The 19,210-nt window shown below is 44.4% G+C and overlaps 1 protein-coding gene across 1 annotated transcript in view; it reads right to left on the bottom strand.

Moving 5' to 3' along the window:
- The window catches only part of GRIPAP1 (GRIP1 associated protein 1), a 76,220-nt gene that overhangs the window by 27,197 nt on the left and 29,813 nt on the right, over positions 1 to 19,210 (bottom strand). Inside the window, exons 17-21 of the mRNA XM_015821111.1 lie at positions 18,346 to 18,459; positions 18,080 to 18,157; positions 15,623 to 15,718; positions 13,289 to 13,345; positions 11,814 to 11,913 (exon numbers count right to left, since the gene is read on the bottom strand). Coding sequence (XP_015676597.1) covers positions 11,814 to 11,913; positions 13,289 to 13,345; positions 15,623 to 15,718; positions 18,080 to 18,157; positions 18,346 to 18,459 — 445 coding nt within the window. The remainder of the gene's footprint in view (positions 1 to 11,813; positions 11,914 to 13,288; positions 13,346 to 15,622; positions 15,719 to 18,079; positions 18,158 to 18,345; positions 18,460 to 19,210) is intronic.

Genomic DNA, 19,210 nt, shown 5'->3' with positions numbered 1-19,210 from the left:
CTCCAGACATCGGGTCATCACGTCAAGGGCATCATTGGGGTGGCCCGGGGTGGATATGTACAGCTGAGTATCATCAGCGTACTGATGGAAATCCACCCCAAAGCCACGGATGATCTCCCCCAGCGGCTTCACATAAATATTGAACAGAAGCGGAGAGAGGACCGACCCCTGTGGCACCCCACAAGTTAGGGGCCTTGGGATCGACCTCTGTCCCCCTGCCAATACAGACTGCGTACGGTCGGTGAGGAAGGAGGAGAACCACCGCATAACAGTGCCTCCCACTCCCAACTCACCCAAACGCCGCAGCATGATACTGTGGTCCACGGTATCAAAAGCCGCTGAGAGGTCCAAAAGAACTAGGACAGAGGAACAACCCCTGTCCCGGGCCCTCCAGAGATCATTCACCAACGTGACCAATGCCGTTTCCATGCTGTATCCCGGCCTGAAGCCCGACTGGAGGGGGTCCAGATAGACTGTTTCCTCCAGGTGCCGAGGGAACTGCTGTGCAACCACACTCTCAACAACCTTCGCCACAAAGCGAAGGTTGGAGACTGGGCGATAGTTAGCCAATACATCTGGGTCCAGGGAAGGCTTCTTAAGGAGGGGCCTCACCACCGCCTCCTTTAGGACCGCGGGGAAGGCACCCTCCCGTAAAGAAGCGTTTATAATTCCCTGGAGCCAGGCTTGTGTACCCTCCCGAGCCGCCAGTACCAGCCAGGAGGGACACGGATCCAATAAACATGTGGTTGCATTCAGCCTCCCCAGGATCCTGTCCACATCCTCGGGAGCCACAGAGTCAAACTCTGTGAAGATATGTGATGAAACGTATTGTTCTGAAGGTTCTTAACATTCTAAAAAACATTTCCTGAAGTGATTAAGAAAGGAAATGGGCAAACCCAGTGTTCGTCTGAATGCTCTGTACTGCAAATTTGACTCTTCTTTGGCTCCCAGAGCTCAGAAACCCGCTGGAGACCACTGTTTTATGGTCTTCTTGCAAGAGATCCTCTGTGTGGAGTGCTTATAGGTGATCCCAGGTCCTTCCCTTTGTTCAGAGAGGAATTCTGAGGCACTGATTCCCCCAAGTCCTTGTTTTGCTGTGGTTATCAGTTTTGTAATGGAGCCATCTTCAATGGGCCATTGCTTCTTCAGAGGTCAACTACCTTCAACTCTGATTAAATTGTCATCATGGCTTTTTCATTTTTCCAGGCTTTGAAACAAAACTAGCAGGTGGATAGAATAGTTTGTGGACATGTAAGAAATATGATTCTGTTTTTTCACACAGTCAACTTTATAGCAAATGCTCTGAAAAAGATGTAGGCAGAAGCAATGAGAGATTGCCCATTTTTAGAAGGATTTGCTTCAGCAATTGCATTTAAATTCCTCTCTTCTAATCACTTTGACCATAACTCTGATCTCACCTGATGTCACATCTTCCTCAGAGAATTAACAAACTAACCTTGAGCATAGCAAATCCTCACTCTGCAGTGTCAGTTATCACATGTGGCCTAAAAACAGTGAGAGTCTTCTAGACCAAACAAGGAATATGCACAATCCTGACTAGGAGGTTGTAATAGTATGTGGGAACCACTTTGGGAGACAGAATGGAGAGCCACAGACTGAACAACTGGCATATAAAAGATGTCTCTGCCTACAGAAGTGGAGGATGGCTTTGAGAAGAATTTCAGAAGGGCCTTCCCTAGCTTTCCAAACAGTAAAAAGAAAGGAGGGGAGAAACACTTCCAGTCTTACAAGATTCTGTTAATGTAATCTTACAATAAAGACAAAGCTAGTACTTCTGGATGTGCTTCTTGGGTGGACTACCTTGCAGGACTAACACAGGCAAAGGGTAAGAACAGCTTTTGGGCCTTATGTTTCCACAACCCCCATAAAGTCTTCAGACTCCCTCTACTGGCCTAAATCACAGTTCATACAAGCCAGGATGCTGTTTTCTTAAATATGTCATGCAGGAATTTGTGGGCACAGGTTAGCATTAATGGTGCTTAAGACTAGCATTAAGATAGCTTGTGTCTAATGCAAAGGCTGCTAAAGAGAGTTGTGAATGGAGGAAAAGCATAGAGAAGTAACTCAGCCCAAAACCTTCAGAAGCTTTGACTGCAAGGTCCAAATTACTTTTTGTATGAACACAGCACATTTTTTGTTCCCAGTCTCAGTTTGTGTATGTGTTGAATGTTCTACTTTAAAACTTTCGATTTACACTTCTTTTTTTTAAAGTAAAGTAAAATAAAGTGTAAAGTAAAATGTAAAGTAATAATAAAAAAACAAAACAAACCAGGCAGTCTCATTTGGAATCTTTATATTTTTTTAAAAAAATTGTTACTCTGGTACATCTAGATGAGCAGATCAACAAAAAATATTTCAGGAGAGATGATCATGTAGCATCATATGATGTACTATCATACAGGGATGATGTGCATAAGGAAATGAATGAGATTATTTTTAAATGAGGAATCCTTAATGTACTAATGTGTTACAGAATAGAATAGAATAGAATAGAATAGAGTAGAATAGAATAGAATAGAATAGAATAGAATAGAATAGAATAGAATAGAATAGAATAGAATAGAATAGAGCTGGAAGGGACCTTGGAGGTCTTCTAGTCCAACCCCCTGCTCAAGGAGGAGAACCTATATCATCTCAGACAGATGAATGTCTAGTCTCTTCTTAAAAATCTCCAGTAATGGAGCGCCCACGATTTCTGGGGGTAAGCTGTTCCACTGGTTGATTGTCCTCACTGTCAGGAAGTTTCTCCTTAATTCCAGGTTGCTTCTCTCTTTGATCAATTTACAATCATGATCTGAATATAGTTAAAGCCAACCTGACATGCATCTAGTTTAGCCCACCTTCTTTTGAAAATGACTAGAATCCAAAAGCAATTTCTATTCAGTTATGGGGGGAGAGGGGGGCTAGATATTTTTGAACTACCTGCCTCTGGACTTCACAATAAACTCTGATTTAGAGTTTGCTGACGTATGAGACAACAAACCACAGAATTCTCATAATTGATAATTCTGGAGGTTATGCTCCAATATATTCAGAGGATATCAAGAGCTCTTAGATGGGAATTGAGCCTCGCTCATGATTAAATTTAGGTGCTGGTCCTCAACTGGGGAAGTTGTGAGGAGAAATTCAATAGCTTCCATTTTTCTTTTAGACTAACTACGGTTGTCACATTGCCCGAAATGGGCAATTTGTGATTAATCTTATGTAGGATTTGCTTGAAAGCAGGAAGAATCAATCCATAGGTTGAGAAACCAAAGTTAAGCATAGCTCATTATTCAAGTAAATACAAAAGCAGAGAGGAGTAAATGGACCCAGATGGGATATTAAATTTATTCTGAGGTCCAAGCACAGCCATTAGCACCTCTTCAGCATAAAATAACAAAGCAATAAGCATGCTACTAACAGTCTGGTGTCTTCAGGCTCCTCCCATTACCAACAGCATTTTCAATCCATTGACAAGTGGGGTAGCTTGGGAGTGTCCAATGGATACCATTGAAATTTGAGGAGATGTTGCATGCTCTTTCATAAAACAACTGCCGAGGGAGGGAGGCAGTTGTGCATTCACAAAGAAACTGCTAGTGTACATAGCTCATCACAAGACACAACTGACCAGACAGCAAACAAGTGAGATTTACTACTTCCTTTCTCCTCTCAGAATGTTTATTTGTTAACTAGATTTACATCTTGCCTTTCATTCAGGAGCTAAAGGCAGCTCCGGAATAGCACTTCCTCTTCCTATTTTTCACCAGAACAGCAGTCTGTGAGGTTCACTAGTCTAAGAGAGAATGGGTGGTCCAAAATCACCCAGTTATCATCCGTGGTGGTGGAGAGTGGAATAGAACCCAGACTCCATGCTCCTAGTTCAACCCTTTCACTATTGTCTCACATGGCCTCTCTATTCTTGACTTGACAGCCCCCAGTTTAGCTTTGTCTGGCTAGGTCACGGGTCGGCAACCCGCGGCTCCGGAGCCTCATGTGGCTCTTTGAGCCTTCTCCTGCAGCTCCCAGCCTCCTCTGCCATTTGCAGAGAGAGAGACAGAGAGAGGCACCTGCGCTTCTCTCTCTCTCTCCCTCTCTCTCTTTCTCTCTGTATGTGTGTGTGTGTGTAAAAGAGAATAGTCTTACGCTGTTCTCCGATGAGCTGACAAGCTTATTGGGTGGGGCTCCTCCCTTTGATGCATCTCTGCAGGAAGCAGGAAGGGCAGGAGAGAGCCAGCCCAATAAGAATGTGTGTCAGCTTGTTGGAGAAGAGCCTGAAGCCAGCTTGCCAGGTGAGCAGAAGATCGGAGAGAGGGAGAGAGAGAGAGGGAGAGAGAGGGGAGAGGGGGGGGAGAGAAAGAGAGAGAGGGAGAGAAAGAGAGAGAGAGAGGGAATGAGGAAAGAGAGAGAGAGGGAGAGAGACAAAGAGAAAGAGAGAGGGGAGAGAGGAAAGAGAGGGAGAGGAAAGAAAGAGAGAGAGAGAGAGAGAGAGAGAGAGAGGAAAGAGAGAGAAAGAGAGAGAGGAAAGAGAGAGAAAGAGAGAGGGAGAGGAAAGAGAGAGGGAGAGGAAAGAGAGAGAAAGAGAAAGAGAGCGAGCGAGAGAAAGAGAGAGAGGGAGAGAGAGAGAAGAAAGAGAGAGAGAGGAAAGAGAAAGAGAGTGGGAGAGGAAAGAGAGAAAGAGTGAGAGAGGAAAGAGAGAGAGGGAGAGGAAAGAGAGAGAAGGAGAGGAAAGAGAAAGAGAGAGGAAAGAGAGAGGGGGGGGAAGAGAAAGAGGAGAGAGAGGGAGAGGAAAGAGAGAGAGAGAGAGAACTCATGCACAGCAGCCTCTATTTCTTTTTAATTAAACTCTTCAATCAAGCTCCCTACCCCTTCCGTGCGCACGCGCATACGCACACAAGTTTTGCGGCTCCCAGTGTTTTCTTTTCTCTGGGAAACGGGTCCAAGTGGCTCTTTGAGTGTTTAAGGTTGCCGACCCCTGGGCTAGGTTGTGTTGCTGTCTTGAACCAAACCACCAATATTATTTAATTTTGTTTTCTATAATATATCTGGGATCTCTATGGGGCCCAGAATATTTCTGAAAACCCAAATAAAGTTGGCAGCTGTTGCTTGGCTTTTGCCTATCATAATTCTGATTTTAAAAATTAAAGATATCTGTTAAATTACTTGGGTGAGCCTACAAGCCTCAGGGCACCATGTTTCAGATTGTCAGCCTCTGGCTAACTGTATTATTCCAAGGCAGGCGAGTAATAATTTCCACCATTCTTTAAAACCATAAACCAACTTACCATAAATCATGGGGGGGACTATGGGAGGCGTAGTGACTGTAACCAGCATGCATGCTGCATTTGGGTATCGAGCTTAATCATAAACTACTATGGTTAGGGAGTTTGCAAACTTGCTTCTCCAATTTTCTTCAGAGGAGGCAGATGGTATGGGGGGGGGGGAAACACTAGCACATTGTACAGTGAATGTATTGTGCAAATCAACCTACTATATCATAGTGTAACCCATCTTATCCATCATACAAGAGTGTTATGCACATAAAAAGGGGGAAAAATGATTGCCATTTTGAAATCAGGAAAAACCCAAGAATGTGAATCTACTTCAGAAAATTACACGCTTATGTAAACCGAAAAGGCAAGGGGCACTTTTAAGAAAGCAGATTGCAGAATATAGCTTCCAATACAGGCCATCTGGTGCATCACCAATCCACTGAAACAACTGAGCTAGCTTTCTTTTGCTTTTGAAAACGGTGGTTTTAGCAGAAAACAAGGACCAGCCTTCCAAAAGGTAAGATAAACAAGGTTAATGCAGGCTACCAAGGAGACCTAAAAGGGGAAAAACTGCAACAGCTGCTACCTATTCTATTTTAGACTTCTTGACTTAAGATTCTTCAAACTAGGGCTTTCTAAGTGTCCTGGTTGCCAGCTCCCATTAGCCCCAGCCAGTATGATCTCTTTGCAGAAATAAAGGCACACAAGCACATACAGCAAGGCTCTTCAAACTTGGGCCTTTTATGACTTGTGGACTTCAACTCCCAGAATTCCTCAGCCAGCATACGCTGGCTGAGGAATTCTGGGAGTTGAAGTCCACAAGTCATAAAAGGCCCAAGTTTGAAGACCCCTGACATACAGTAACAGAAAGACAACAGCAAAAGCAGAGCTCAGCAGCAGATCCAGATTACTCTTTACAGTGATAAAGAATGAGAAGTTATGATGGCCCTGATCCAATTCTATCCTTTTACCAGGCTTTTCTGAGATAGCTTTAGGCAAGCCGGATTTCTTTTACAGTATGAGGAGGAATATAATGGCTTCTCTTAAAGGCCTCGCTTGGTCTTTGTGCACCCCACACGCTCCCACACAGACACCACCTCTGCAAGACGGGTCGTACAGCTTTGAGGAGAACTAAGGCAGGTTTGCTATTTAATCTCAGCCTACTTAGGTCCGACATGGAAAAGAAAGAAGGGGTTTACCCTTCAAGGAATACGGTCCTATCGAAGGAATAAGACTCCGAACGGAAGGGACTACCCCTTTCTCAAACAGGTAATGAACGATGGGTTACGAAAGTTACTGAACAAGATTCCGTCACTACCGCTTGGAAAATCTCTGGCTCACGGGTTTGACGTTGAGTTTTCCCACTTATTTATCGCCGGGTGCCAGGTGGGCATGGCCCACTGGGTGGGCGTGGCTGTGGTGGTCATGGCAGACTGGGTGGATGTGGCCAAGGTGGGCATGGTCACCTCAATGTTGCTCGTGGGGAGGGATGCCTGTCGGGGCCGGGCAGGGTTGGGGGAGATCCAGGGGGTCTCTGGCAGGTGGGGCGGTGGGCAGGAGGCTCGTCCTGCGGGGTGAGGTGAGGCAAGGCGAGGCAGGGCAGGGGTGCCATAGTCACAGGGCAAGGCGAGGCAGGGGTCGGGGCGGCTGCTGCCTAACACCATCGGCCCCTGCACACAGAGGCCAGCGAGCGCATGGGGGCCGACAGTGTCTGTCAGCAGCCACAGCCTGCCGGCCCCCCAACCGGTGCACTCTGGGGCTCCGCAGCCCACCGCCAGCAGTTCAGAGAATCCGCCTCTGAGCTGGACGACCGGCCGACAGCTGATGAGGCGATGCAGTGGGTCATACCTGGGAAAAGGAGAGCATGCGAGCCAGGAGGGATGGGATGGGGGGGAGGGAAACCAGCCATGCTGGGATGCATCCGGCCACATGGGACCTTGGGAAGTTAGCGGGCGGCTCGTTGAAGAGGGATGGTTGCCATCTCCAGGGCAGGGCGTGCGTGCCCACAGAGAGGCCATAGGTTCACCACCATTGTTCTAAGGTCACTGCTCAACAAGAGCGACAACCATTTAGGGACCGTCAGGACACTGGATCAAACTTGTATCCCGTCCTAGACAATCGACAGAATCCTACCAACATCTTTGTAGCTCCTCCCTGCTTCTTGGTCATGTTCCTTTGTGACATCTTTTGTATAAATTCTCCCAGTTTTTATACTTCGATAAGTGTAAAAAAAATGGAAAGGGGAGCAGAGCGCATGCAGCAGAATCTAAATGTAATAGCATTTCAGCAAACAGAGATCCGTTTTAGTCTGCCATGCCTCAATTAATAAGAAAAGAAAGGTTGAGGATGGAAAAGGCATTTCTTCTTTTCCATACTGACATCTACATCTGCCTGTAGAAACAGATATCTTATTACAAGGAAGGGCACGGTGTCTTCCCATCTAGACCACCAACCAGGTTGATACTGCATTGTTTCATAAATTCTCTGCACCGCTGATGCCAGAAATGGGATTTTTAGCAGTTGTCCAACCATCCAACACAACTTCAAGAGCTTCTCAAAAGGAGAGTGCTGGGTGCGTAGGAAGTGAAAGATCCTACAGCAAACACAGCAGCTGCTCAGCCTGGATGTTTAATTTTTAATTCAATCAGAAAAATAAGAGACCTGTTCAGTGCTGGCAGCCTGAAGTAGAGAAGCACAGGCATCTCCCTAATTCTGACCCAGGCCTGAAACTACATGTTCATTCAAGGACCATTCTGGGTTATTGATGCTGCAGAGGCCTGTCTTTCTCCACAGCCTAATCTTTTCTTTTAGCAATAGGCTAAGCTGGAGGTCACTGTTCTTTTGCCAAAGGAAGAAAGAGAGAAAAAGTCGATTTTATACTGGAAAACAGGCCTGCTTTGCACATTTTCTGCTTTGCACAGGAACAACAGAGAAACCCAGAAAATTAAGACAATCTTTCTTGTACCAGGGGCCCTAGAGCAAAGCAGCAAGATAAACAAGCAGTTTGTAGGTTGCCTGGGGTTCAGGAAAACTGTTTGCTTCAGCCTTGCTTTAAAGAGGGAGAAATATACAGGCTGTTTTATGCAACTAGCAATCCCTTTTGTAAAGCTGAGGGCAGAGAAGCTTAGAATGGATGGATTGTGCCTATATAAATCATACATCACAGTTCCAAGATCAATGTGTGCTGAAAACAGTTTACCATCTTTCCCACTCGAGGCATGGTTGTGATTAAGGAGGAGACCCAATGACAAGATATGGCACCAATATTCCTCCAGCTGTTTCATAAGTATAAGCAGCGGGACCGATAAGCATGGGAAATAGCAAAGTTCAGCAACAGTAAGAGGGCCCTAGTGCACATAAATAACTCAGCTCATGAATGTGGCCTTGTGCATGCAGTACAGGAGACACAGGTTTATAAAGCAGTAAAGGGCAAGAGGAACACTTTGGAGATAACTAGACTCTTTGGGTACCAGACAGCAGTTTAGCAGGTTATGATTTAAAAATCCTCATTTTATCCACTGGGCAAAGGAGTCAAGGAGCATGGCTTCTGGGCCATATTTGATGGCACCTTCTCCAGAGCTCTCAATACGCTTCACTGAGGTGGATTTTCCTAGTTTTGCAACCTAACTATGTCATTCATATATTACCAGTGGGCAAAGATGCCCAAACCCAGAGCTACCCTTTAAAAAAAAAAAGCCTTTTCCCCACCTTTGTTCATTCTATTTCATCTGCCATCCTGACTAGGCAGCCCGGCTCTGCTCCAATCCTAACTCATCTTCTCCTCTTTCCCCCATTCAAAAGAGTTCAACACAGACAAATACAATAATTGCACTTCCCAGCATTCTCTCTCTTCCCAGAAGACTCACTGAGCTGATCTAATGTTTTAATGCTTACTTCCCTGGGAGCAATTTCAACTTGCCTGGTTCCCCTCCCTCCAGACCACACACAGCTGGGACGGCCAGGTGTCTGATTGAGCACTCTACAAGCTGGACAGCTGGATTCCTATTCCTGTGGTGTCTGGAAATTGGAGACAGCATCATTTCTCCCTCCTGGAATACAGCTTATGTTCGTGACAGTGCTGATCTAGGAGATCTCAAAACTGCTACCAGTGCAAGTTCTGGAAATAGATGTGTATTTTGCTTCAAATATTTCATTTGTTCCCAGGATTAAGTTCACGTCTTAAAAATGATGTTATAACAAATGCTGATAGAAATCTACAAACTTGCACACTCTTTCAGGGAGGCTCAGAGCTACAGGTGGGCAGGGGATAAATCAGAATATCTGGTAGGCTTTTAAATGCTGTGCAGGAGATCTGTCAGAATTTTTTTCTTTTACCTGTCAAACAAAACAACTGTCTTCTCTACATTGTTGGAAAAAGCATTTATGGAAAAATAAGAATATCTTCTGCTCCAATTAGGGCCACAACCTGTACACCAGGTTCCTTTGATCACAGCTTCTAACTGCAGGTCTAGTCTAACAATAGCTAAGAATCCAGGAAAATCCTCAAGCCATGGACATGCTGAGTACAACGCAGAATAATAATAGGAGCTAATTAGAGCCAAAATTTTAAAAAATAAATAGTCTTCTGTTGTGCCAGAATTCTGTTTGTTTCATCCCATTCAGATCTGCACCACGGTCAAGAACTCCACCATATTTCTTGCTTAGTCTGAGGTGTGTGTGTGTGTGTGTGTGTATAAAATAACTGAGGAATCAGCAGCATATTAATAGATCACCCCACATTAATAAGATAACCTCTCTCATCTGCTTTTTAAAATTTACATGAAATCGTTAGATTTCCAAAATTAGAAGAAAGAAGAGCAAATATTGCAGCACTCAACAAGGAAGCAATCAGCTAGACAGCCTCTTTTTCTCTACTGATTGGAAACACCCACCCAGGAAAGAGCAGAAACACCATACAGAGCCTCCCTTCTCCAGTCCTTGCAGATAATTCAGAAGTATATCGTGGTCACTGGTACTAAATGCTAAAAGAACCAAGAGGGATGCGCTCTTCTTACCTAACAAAGCCAACAAAAGCCATTCATCAGAATAACCTGTTACATTTTCCATTCTGTTTCCAGGCCTAAATCCAGACTAAAAAAGGGGTCAAGATAATCTACTTGAATTCTGCAGCTGATGCCTCCTCCTCTACATCCTTCCTACAAAAGGGAAGGTTGGAGATGCAGTGGAAGCTGTCCAATGCTTGGATCCAGGAAAGTCTTCTTTAACAAGAAATATATTGCACCTCTAAAGCAACTGGTACCACCCCTTCTCCTAGTGAGGTGCTGACCATCTCCTGAACCCAACTAGTGGAGCTGGAGTTCTCCCCACAAGTGGTGGATCTCATCCCACAGCGCATCCTATATCCTTCCCTTAGAGTCTAGAAGCCAAAAATGAATCTGATAGCATTATAGAATCTTATGCAATAAACTTTTCCTGTTCTGCCTAGGTAGAGCTCAGATTTTTGCCTATATGAGCAATTTTATTGGCAAACCATTGCACAACTCACACTGTAACAGCTGCAAATGGATCATTGTGCCTGCTCTTTCTCCACAGGGAGGAAAAGGTAGAGAAATGCTGGCACTTGGCTGCCTTTACCACAAAGGTCTAAGCTCCAACAGAGGTGCACGTGTAAATGTGTCTTTCAAAGCAAATTTCTAAAGTTCCCAAAATACATTTGGGAAAAAACATGCTGAATTAGTCATCCTGATGAAACAAAAAGAATGCTTTTGAGGTCGTTGAGTTTTGTTTTGAAGGCGAAATGACTTAAAGTAGGAATATTATTTAAATGCGCAAAATGTAAACCCACTAAAACTGCTCAGTACTAAAGGGATTCTAGACAAGGGGCTGAAGTTACTCAGACGCAAAGATACTTTCCGATACCAAAATTCAGAATAAGAAGCCATCTTTGCATTTGAGAATTAATGGCCCCAATGGCTGCATTCAAGGCTGGGCCACCGGCTGAATTACAACACTGTATAAAGTATAAAGTGCGTATGGTCAAGGCCATGGTTTTCCCAGTTGCAATGTATGGCTGTGAAAGTTGGACCATAAGAAGGGCTGAGCGACAAAGAATTGAGGCCTTTGAACTATGGTGCTGGAGAAAGCTCCTGGGAGTCCCTTGGACTGCAAGGTGTTCAAACCGGTCAGTCCTAGAAGAGATCAACCCTGACTGCTCTTTAGAAGGCCAGATCCTGAAGTTGAAACTCAAATACTTTGGCCACCTAACGAGAAGGAAGGACTCACTGGAGAAGGGCCTAATGCTGGGAAAGATTGAGGGCAATAGAAGAAGGGGACGACAGAGAATGAGGTGGCTGGATGGAGTCACTGAAGCAGTAGGCGTGAACTTAAATGGACTCCAGAAGATGGTAGAGAACAGGAAGACCTGAAGGAACGTTGTCCATGGGGTCGCGATGGGTCGGACACGACTTCGCAATTAACAACAACAACAACAATAAAGTAGAGAGGGAAAAATACCCAAACTCCTATATACACAAAGCCGTTGTCCCCTCTCCCCTCACAGCCATGATGGTCGCCTCTTACCTGTCCTACTCTTGCTGTTGGTCAAGATCTCCTGCAGGCGCTCCTGAAGTTTATCTGCTCGCTTCCTTTCCAGATGAAGCTGTCTTTTGAGGTCCTTCAACTGTTCGTGGGGAAAAGAGAGATGTGGAGGAAATCAAAGCTGGATTCACTGATGCTTAGTCCCACCACTGGCTGTCCCACTCCCAGTTTAGTTCTCTTTGCACAAGATAAGCAAGCAAGCCTGCTATTCAGCACATGCATAATATAGGAAGTTAACTAACGTAATTGGGGCCAGGCACCCTGTTGCTAAGTGACACAGTCAAAAAAGTGTAAAATCATGTGACCATGCCAACTTACAATTGTGCATGGTCATTAAGCGCAATATCACATGACCGTGACTTGTGACTTCCTGTCGGCTTCCCCACTGATTTTGCTTGTCCGAAGCCAGCAGTGAAGATCACGTGACTGCAAGACACCATGACTGGCAAATTGTGCATCAGTTACCAAATGCACAAATTGTGATCCCTTGACTGTGGGGGCACAACAAGAACTCTGAGGAATGGCCATAAGGCTGAATGAGCGATCACTAAGGTCTACTGTACTTCTCTTTCATTAGCATTGGATTACAACCACCTCTTCTATACAAAAAGATAAGAATTGCAAATGTGTCATTTTAATTTCTGTAAGTAGTACATTCACGTGGGTGGACATGAGGAAATCTTGGAATCACAACACTACAATTAAGGTCAGAAAGTAAAACAAAGGCAGTTTTGAAGACTTTGGAATTAGGCATTGGCTAGGCATCTGCACAATTTAGCAATCTGCAGTTGCTGGCATGTACCGAAAGCTTAGCATCTGAGCAGGGAGGCTAATTTCTCAGAATGGAAGGAAGAGGTTTTCCATGAGGATACCATCCATCATGTGAAGCATCTCCAACTTCTGGAATAATCTTTATTCAAGCAACTCACACTATTCTTTCTGGTTGCTTAAATAACCAGCAACAGTGAGGAGAGAAGCCAGACCAGCGTGAAATATAGCTCGGTGGAGTAAGAGAAGTGGGCGTGACTCCATTGTAATTTAATGCATTTAAGGTGAAGGGACTTTATCAGTTGGAATAATGTTCCATTACCCGAGTAACAATAAAAATCTTTCCAGGAAACCAAATGGTTCTTGTTTGCCAATTCTGCCAGCTTCACATGGCTTGATGTTTCCAACTTTCTTTTTTTTAAAACTGGTGATGGTAGACTGGAATTTAGCAGTCTTGTCTTATAGTTTGCCAGCAATTCTCAACTTCACATTTCCTTCAGGCTTCACAAAGGGGATGGAACAGAGACAAAAACTGTCCTAGCTCCCTGATAAAATCATCTCAGAGGTTAATAGAGAAAAGCAAAAGAACAGCAAGCTGAGGTCACAATAGCTCAACCAGCCAGACGAAGTATGATGTGCACACTCTTAGACCCCCCGCCCAATTTCCATCGAGAACCCCTCCAACTTACTGCTGCACTTCCTTTCTTCTCCAGGATCCGTTGCCCATCTACTGTGTCCTTCACTTCCTGCCAAAGAGACATAACTGTTCACTTCATAAATCAAAATGGTATCTCTATCACACGTGGTTAGCAGCAGCGCAGCTCACTATTTCTTTCTCCGTTCATCTCATCTTTACAATGGCCCCTCTTTGCAAAGTAGGACTGCTGAGCTGCAAGCGATGGGATCTCTTCCTCACCTTCATTCTCCAGGGTGGGATAGAAGCAGAGTTTCTACTACTTAGAAAATGTCATACTATGAAGGAAAAAAAAATGCACCAAATCTACTTCCCCTAGCTCAGGGGTAGGCAACCTTGGCTTTTTTATTTTATTTATTTATTTTATTTTTTTAGATTTATATCCCGCCCTTCTCCTTGCGGACTCATGGACTCGTGGACTTCAACTCCCAGAATTCCTGAGCCAGCATGGCTCAGCTTGGAAACTTTTCTCTTTCCCCTCAGCATGGCTGGCTCAGGAATTCTGGGAGTTGAAGTCCACGAGTCATAAAAGAGCCAAGGTTGCCTACCCCTGCCCTAGCTTTATCTCCAATCCCAATTAGCCCATCTACCACAAAAAGAGTACAATCACAAATTGAAGAAAAGCAAAGAGATGACTTTTGAGAAGCGTGTGGCAACTTAACAAAGCCGGAGCTTAGCCTGGGAAAACAAGAAAACGTGAGGAAAAAAAAACTCATTTCTATATAATGTTACTACTTTTGGCAAGGACTCTAAAATAACTTCATAACTTCTCTCGGTTTGTGCTACTATTCTTATGATACGCTGTGCCATTATTGGAATTTCTTATAATAGTATTTTACTTGGACTTATTTTAGTATCTTTCTTCTTATTTTTAGATTTCACTATACAGGTAGTCCTTGACTTATGGCCACAACAGAGCCCCAAATTTCTGTTGCTAAGTGAGACATTTGTTTAAGTGAATTTTGCCCACTTTACAATTTTGGCACAGTCGTTAAATGAATCACTGCAGGTGTTAAGTTAGGAACACGGCTGTTAAGTGAATCTGGCTTCTCCACTGACTTTGCTTGTCAGAAGGTCGCAAAAGGGGAACACGTGACCCCGGGACACTGCGACCGTCATAAATATGAACCAGTTGCTAACTATCTGAATTTTGATCATGTGACCATGAGGAAGCGGCAATGGTTGTGTGAAAAATGGTCAGAAGTCACTTTTTTCCAGTGCCATCGTAACTTTGAATGGTCACTAAACGAACTGTTGTAAGTCGAGGACTTCCTGTACTTAATGTTCTTCTATTATATGTCCAACTCTACAATGAGCATGGCTGCAGCCATTTTTTTAATTCTCATCTCTGTCTATCGGAACCATGACATTATACACATATATAGAAAAACGTATTATTTCTATTATTAGGTGTTTTGTTTGCATCTGGCTTAAGTCTGTAAATAAATTTGATTGGTTGAGAAAGAAACAAAAAGATTGCCCGAATTTGATTTTCTTTGGCGTAAGATGGAAGGAAAGAGAAATATGATCGGGCTTTCAAGATTTTGTTATTCCAGCTCATATTAATAAACAAGAGTTCTAATGTTTCTTGTAGCCTACCTTGAAGGGCTGACAACAATCCTATTCTCTAAACTGGGATAAGGGGATGCCTGAATAGTTGCATTGGGATTATTGAACTAAAGGCCAGCGCACTCACATGCTTGACATCTGCCATTAGCTACAGGAAAGCAGCTTTTTTGCTCTCCTAGCAAGTAAAGGCCCCACTGGTCACATCCAGAAACTAAAAAAGGGCAATCTGTAGAGAACTTGCTTCTGCCCTCCCAGGTCTAAAGAAAGCTTGCCTAGTGTCAAAATATATTTCTTTCCCTCTCCCCATTTTTCTTTTGGCACCATATTGTGCTGATTGTACACACTGCTGAAATAGTGAATCCTGCACTAGGAGGAGGGGTGGTTTAGGATGATCTCCAAGATTCTTTCCAATCCTTATGTTCTGTGATTCAATCATTCCCTTGAATACGATGAGAAGTTCTACGCTCAGATGTAGTAGTGATTAGTTTCTTTCTAACCCAACCAGGAATGGCATTGTTTGGAAGCCTGTGTTCTTAACGCTCTAAGAACCCACCACAAAAACCTTAGTTTGAACACATGGAGAGGGACAGTAGCACCGTCTGTCTCTCCGTGCCAGGGTACTGCAACCACATTGGAGGAGGAGACATAATTCAGCAGGTGGGCAAGTCCTGGCAGGAAGAGAGGGAACAGACGGTTGAAGGAAGTGCACCTGCCAAGCACCGGTTCCAAGAGGAAGCTGGCAGGCTCAGTGCATACACACCTGCTTCAGCCGGTTGACTGTGTCCATGTGCTCATTCCTGGCTTTTTCAATCTCTCGCAGTTTCTCCTTAGTTGCTTCCACTTCTTGGTCTTTTAACTGCAGAGGAAACAACCCAGTTGGAACAGGAGAGGCAGGGGTAAGATAGTTAAAAGGCAGAATAAGATTTCCATATTACTCCTCTTATATGGAAAATGCCCTTGGCTGAGAAAGACATTTTCAGGGAAAAAGCACAAACTGCATGGCTAAAATCTACCGTGTAGCTACTCTTCATCACTGCAGGAAAAAGCAGCTAACATGTGAAAGGAGCCCAAGAGGCAGCAATGGAGAAAACAGGAAAAGCGTAAAGGAAGAGAAGGGATGGTTCACATATTGCTCCTTCCTTCCTTCCTTCCTTCCTTCCTTCCTTCCTTCCTTCCTTCCTTCCTTCCTTCCTTCTATTTCTATAGCCACCGTCTCAATAATTCTCCTCTCCAAGGGCTCTGATCCGCTGTTCTTCACATTAGCTGCAAAGATCCCATCCAGTTCAACAGCAAGAACTGTTAAACCTTAAGAGTTGCTGGACATGGCATCTCAATCTACATTTTCAGGCCAACAGCCTGCATTTATCATCCATTTATCATCCTTAAGGAACTTTGATGGATTTTGTTGAGCATGGCATGATTTTTATTAAAACAGTCCTGGTTATCTTCCCTTCCCATCCCACCTCCACCCTTTGCCGCCATAAACTTATGGAGAAATTCAGGGATCATAGTGGGGAAACGCACGATAGCTAAACAGATTTCAATTTGTCCAGTAGCGCCTCTCTGGGACCAAAAGACTGATAATGTGAGGTTGGTGCTGGTAGATGGGAGAATCAGCACCACAAATGTAACACTCAAGGCTGAGGTGAGCTACAAAGTCCCCTTTAAATTATAGGTGATTCACTGCCTTTGCCAATGGCTATGTGCTGGCTGGGAATCTTGGGGACTGTAGTACTAAACATGCCTGAGGAAGACTGATATTAACCTGCCTAACCATTCCACTGTAGACCAGGGGTCCCCAACCCCTGGGCTATGGCCCACCAGTGAGCCTTTAGCCATTCGGAACCAGGCCCCAGAAGTGGCAGGTGAGCTCACATGTGCATCACCCACTCAACTGAATGCCCTCTTGCCCAATGCACATGCAGAACCATCCCCTCTCCCCCCCCCCCGCCAGTCCACAAAGCTGAAAATTTTGGGGAACTCTGCTGTAGACCATACAAATCAAACACCAATAAAAAGTAGATTAAAATTCCACCTCAGTAATATTATTTCAAAAGCCCTCGGGTGTTTTGCTACCAGCTACCTCTGGAATGCCTGTTTTAATTAAAGAGAAAGCCGAAGACGAGACTAGCTGGAAAAGCTGCATTTAAATAGTTACTGTGGCTATTTTATTAATTTGAAAAGCTTGAACGAGAGAAGACAGCCGGGAGCAGCAACTCAGAAGGCTTTTTTTCCCCTCGATGATACTTGCCTCTCCAAGGAGATCAGGACATCTACCAGAGATTTCCCAGTACAAATCTTACTTTAAATATGGACATTTCCTTATTCTTCTGATATCTGCTCAAGCCTAGTCCCAGAGGGGTCCAACCTTAGCCAGGCTGGAATATAAGATACAGATAAATGCTCACATCCTGCCTATTTTAAAAAGGTTTCAATGACAAAAGTGTTTGCACTTGAGTTTACCGTGAAAGCCTTAAGCAGTTTGTCACTTTCCAGCCTTTCTCTCAGTGATTAATCAAAGGAAAGGTTGATAACATTTCTGCCTACAGCAATCCAGTTATGGAATTTCTCCCCCAAAAAGTCTATCTAAAATCAGTGCTCTCAAGCAAAGAACTTTTTATTTAAACACGTAGACATATTATGTACCTTTTCCAATTCTTTATATGCTCTTTTAATGTTGATTTTTTCTGACTAAAGTTGTAAACTCAATCAGGAATCCAATGTGATAAAAACTTTTTTTCAGAAAAAATCACTCATTCACATTCATGAAAGAGGTTCTTCTTGAGCGATTCAGAAAAGCGCTATGGCATATTTTTTAGAATTGTTATGTGTGGAGAACCTGTGGCCCTCCAGATTTTATGAATTACAATTCCCAGAATCCCTCACATCAGTCTCGCTGGCTGAGACTGCTGGGAATGGAAGATCACCAGCACTGAGGGCTACAGATCCCCCTAGCCATGTCTTACATTAACATGTCTGGAAGGGACCAGAAATTCATTAGACCTAGCAGCCAGTCCACTGTAGATAAAAGCAGGCTGATCTTCACATCAGCACCGTATCAACCGATTGGGTGCAATAAGTCACACCTAAATGGCAGAAGCAGACAAAACCCCTTAACTGAGAAATTGGCATTGTTATGCCAGACAGCATGGAAGCAAATAAATCTCTGTCATTTCTCATGCCTGGGGAGGAATAGACAATTTGCAGCGCCCAATACCTGTAAATCAGCTGCATGCTGCTCTTTGCAGATTCTCAGGCCCTCCATGTGTTCCAGCTGGTGCTTCTCTATCGACTCCTGGGGAAGAGGACAAAAATCAGATGCTCAATAAAAGACTAGAAGGAAACCTGACTGGCCCATCCAGAGAATGCCAATTTCTAAGTTATGGCCCAATACTGAGATGTCAAATTGGATCAATAGATACACAAAAACTGATTTCTACAACTGGAAGGAGTTACTACTCCATATCTCTTCCAAATCAGTACCTCCGCCTCTTTAAGCCGCCGTTCGAACCAGCCCTTGGTGCCATCCATGGATTGGATCTGCAGCCGTAGCTCCTCCACAGTTTGCTGCATGGATTCCAGTTCTTGGCTACGAGCCTAATGAAGAAAAGGAAGGAAAAGACTGCAGACAATTCAAAAAGGGAAGGAAATTAAAGACACCTAGGGTGTCCTTTGTCCCATGGGAACCCTAACCCTAACCCTAACCCTAACCCGAACATAACAAAATTTCACTATTTTAGTGTGAGATCCAAAGCTCCCTTGGTGATCCTTCCTAACAAAGTCTTACCAGTGATTTCCTTTCTTGGCCCCAACATATTGTGCGTGTTAACAGTTGTAACCTAGGCAGCAGCTTACCTAGAATTTATAGCTGATCAATTTTAGATAATCTTTGCTGGTTGCTCCTTCTCCCAAAGTTAGGAAGTTCTTCCTCCCTTGGAGAATGTGTCTTGAAAGGCTCAACTTTACTGAGAAAGGCAGGAAGACAGATCAAATTTCTGATCCATAAGCCTTGAATGTGCCCTTGGGGGAATGGGACGACTCACTGCAGCAGGTGGGCGTGACCAGGAAGGCGTGGCCATGAGTGCCGCCAGGTGAGCGTGGGTGAGTGGGCATGGGCGGGTTGATGCAAAGGATTGTACTCAGCTGTACATCTCCACCCCAGGTCACCCCAACGATGCCCTTGACGTGATGACCCGTTGCCTGGAGGCCGTACGGGTCTGGATGGGGAGGAACAGACTCAGACTCAACCCTTCCAAGACCGAGTGGCTGTGGTTGCCGGCGCCCCGGCATAGTCAGCTGGTTCCATCGGTGTCTATAGGGGGCGAAACTTTGACCCCCTCAGAGAGGG

This window comes from Protobothrops mucrosquamatus, unplaced genomic scaffold (genome assembly GCF_001527695.2).
Source record: "Protobothrops mucrosquamatus isolate PMUCROS unplaced genomic scaffold, P.Mucros_1.0 scaffold_159, whole genome shotgun sequence".
NCBI classification, from domain to species: domain Eukaryota; kingdom Metazoa; phylum Chordata; class Lepidosauria; order Squamata; family Viperidae; genus Protobothrops; species Protobothrops mucrosquamatus.
This window is presented reverse-complemented; position numbering and strand designations above follow the sequence as displayed.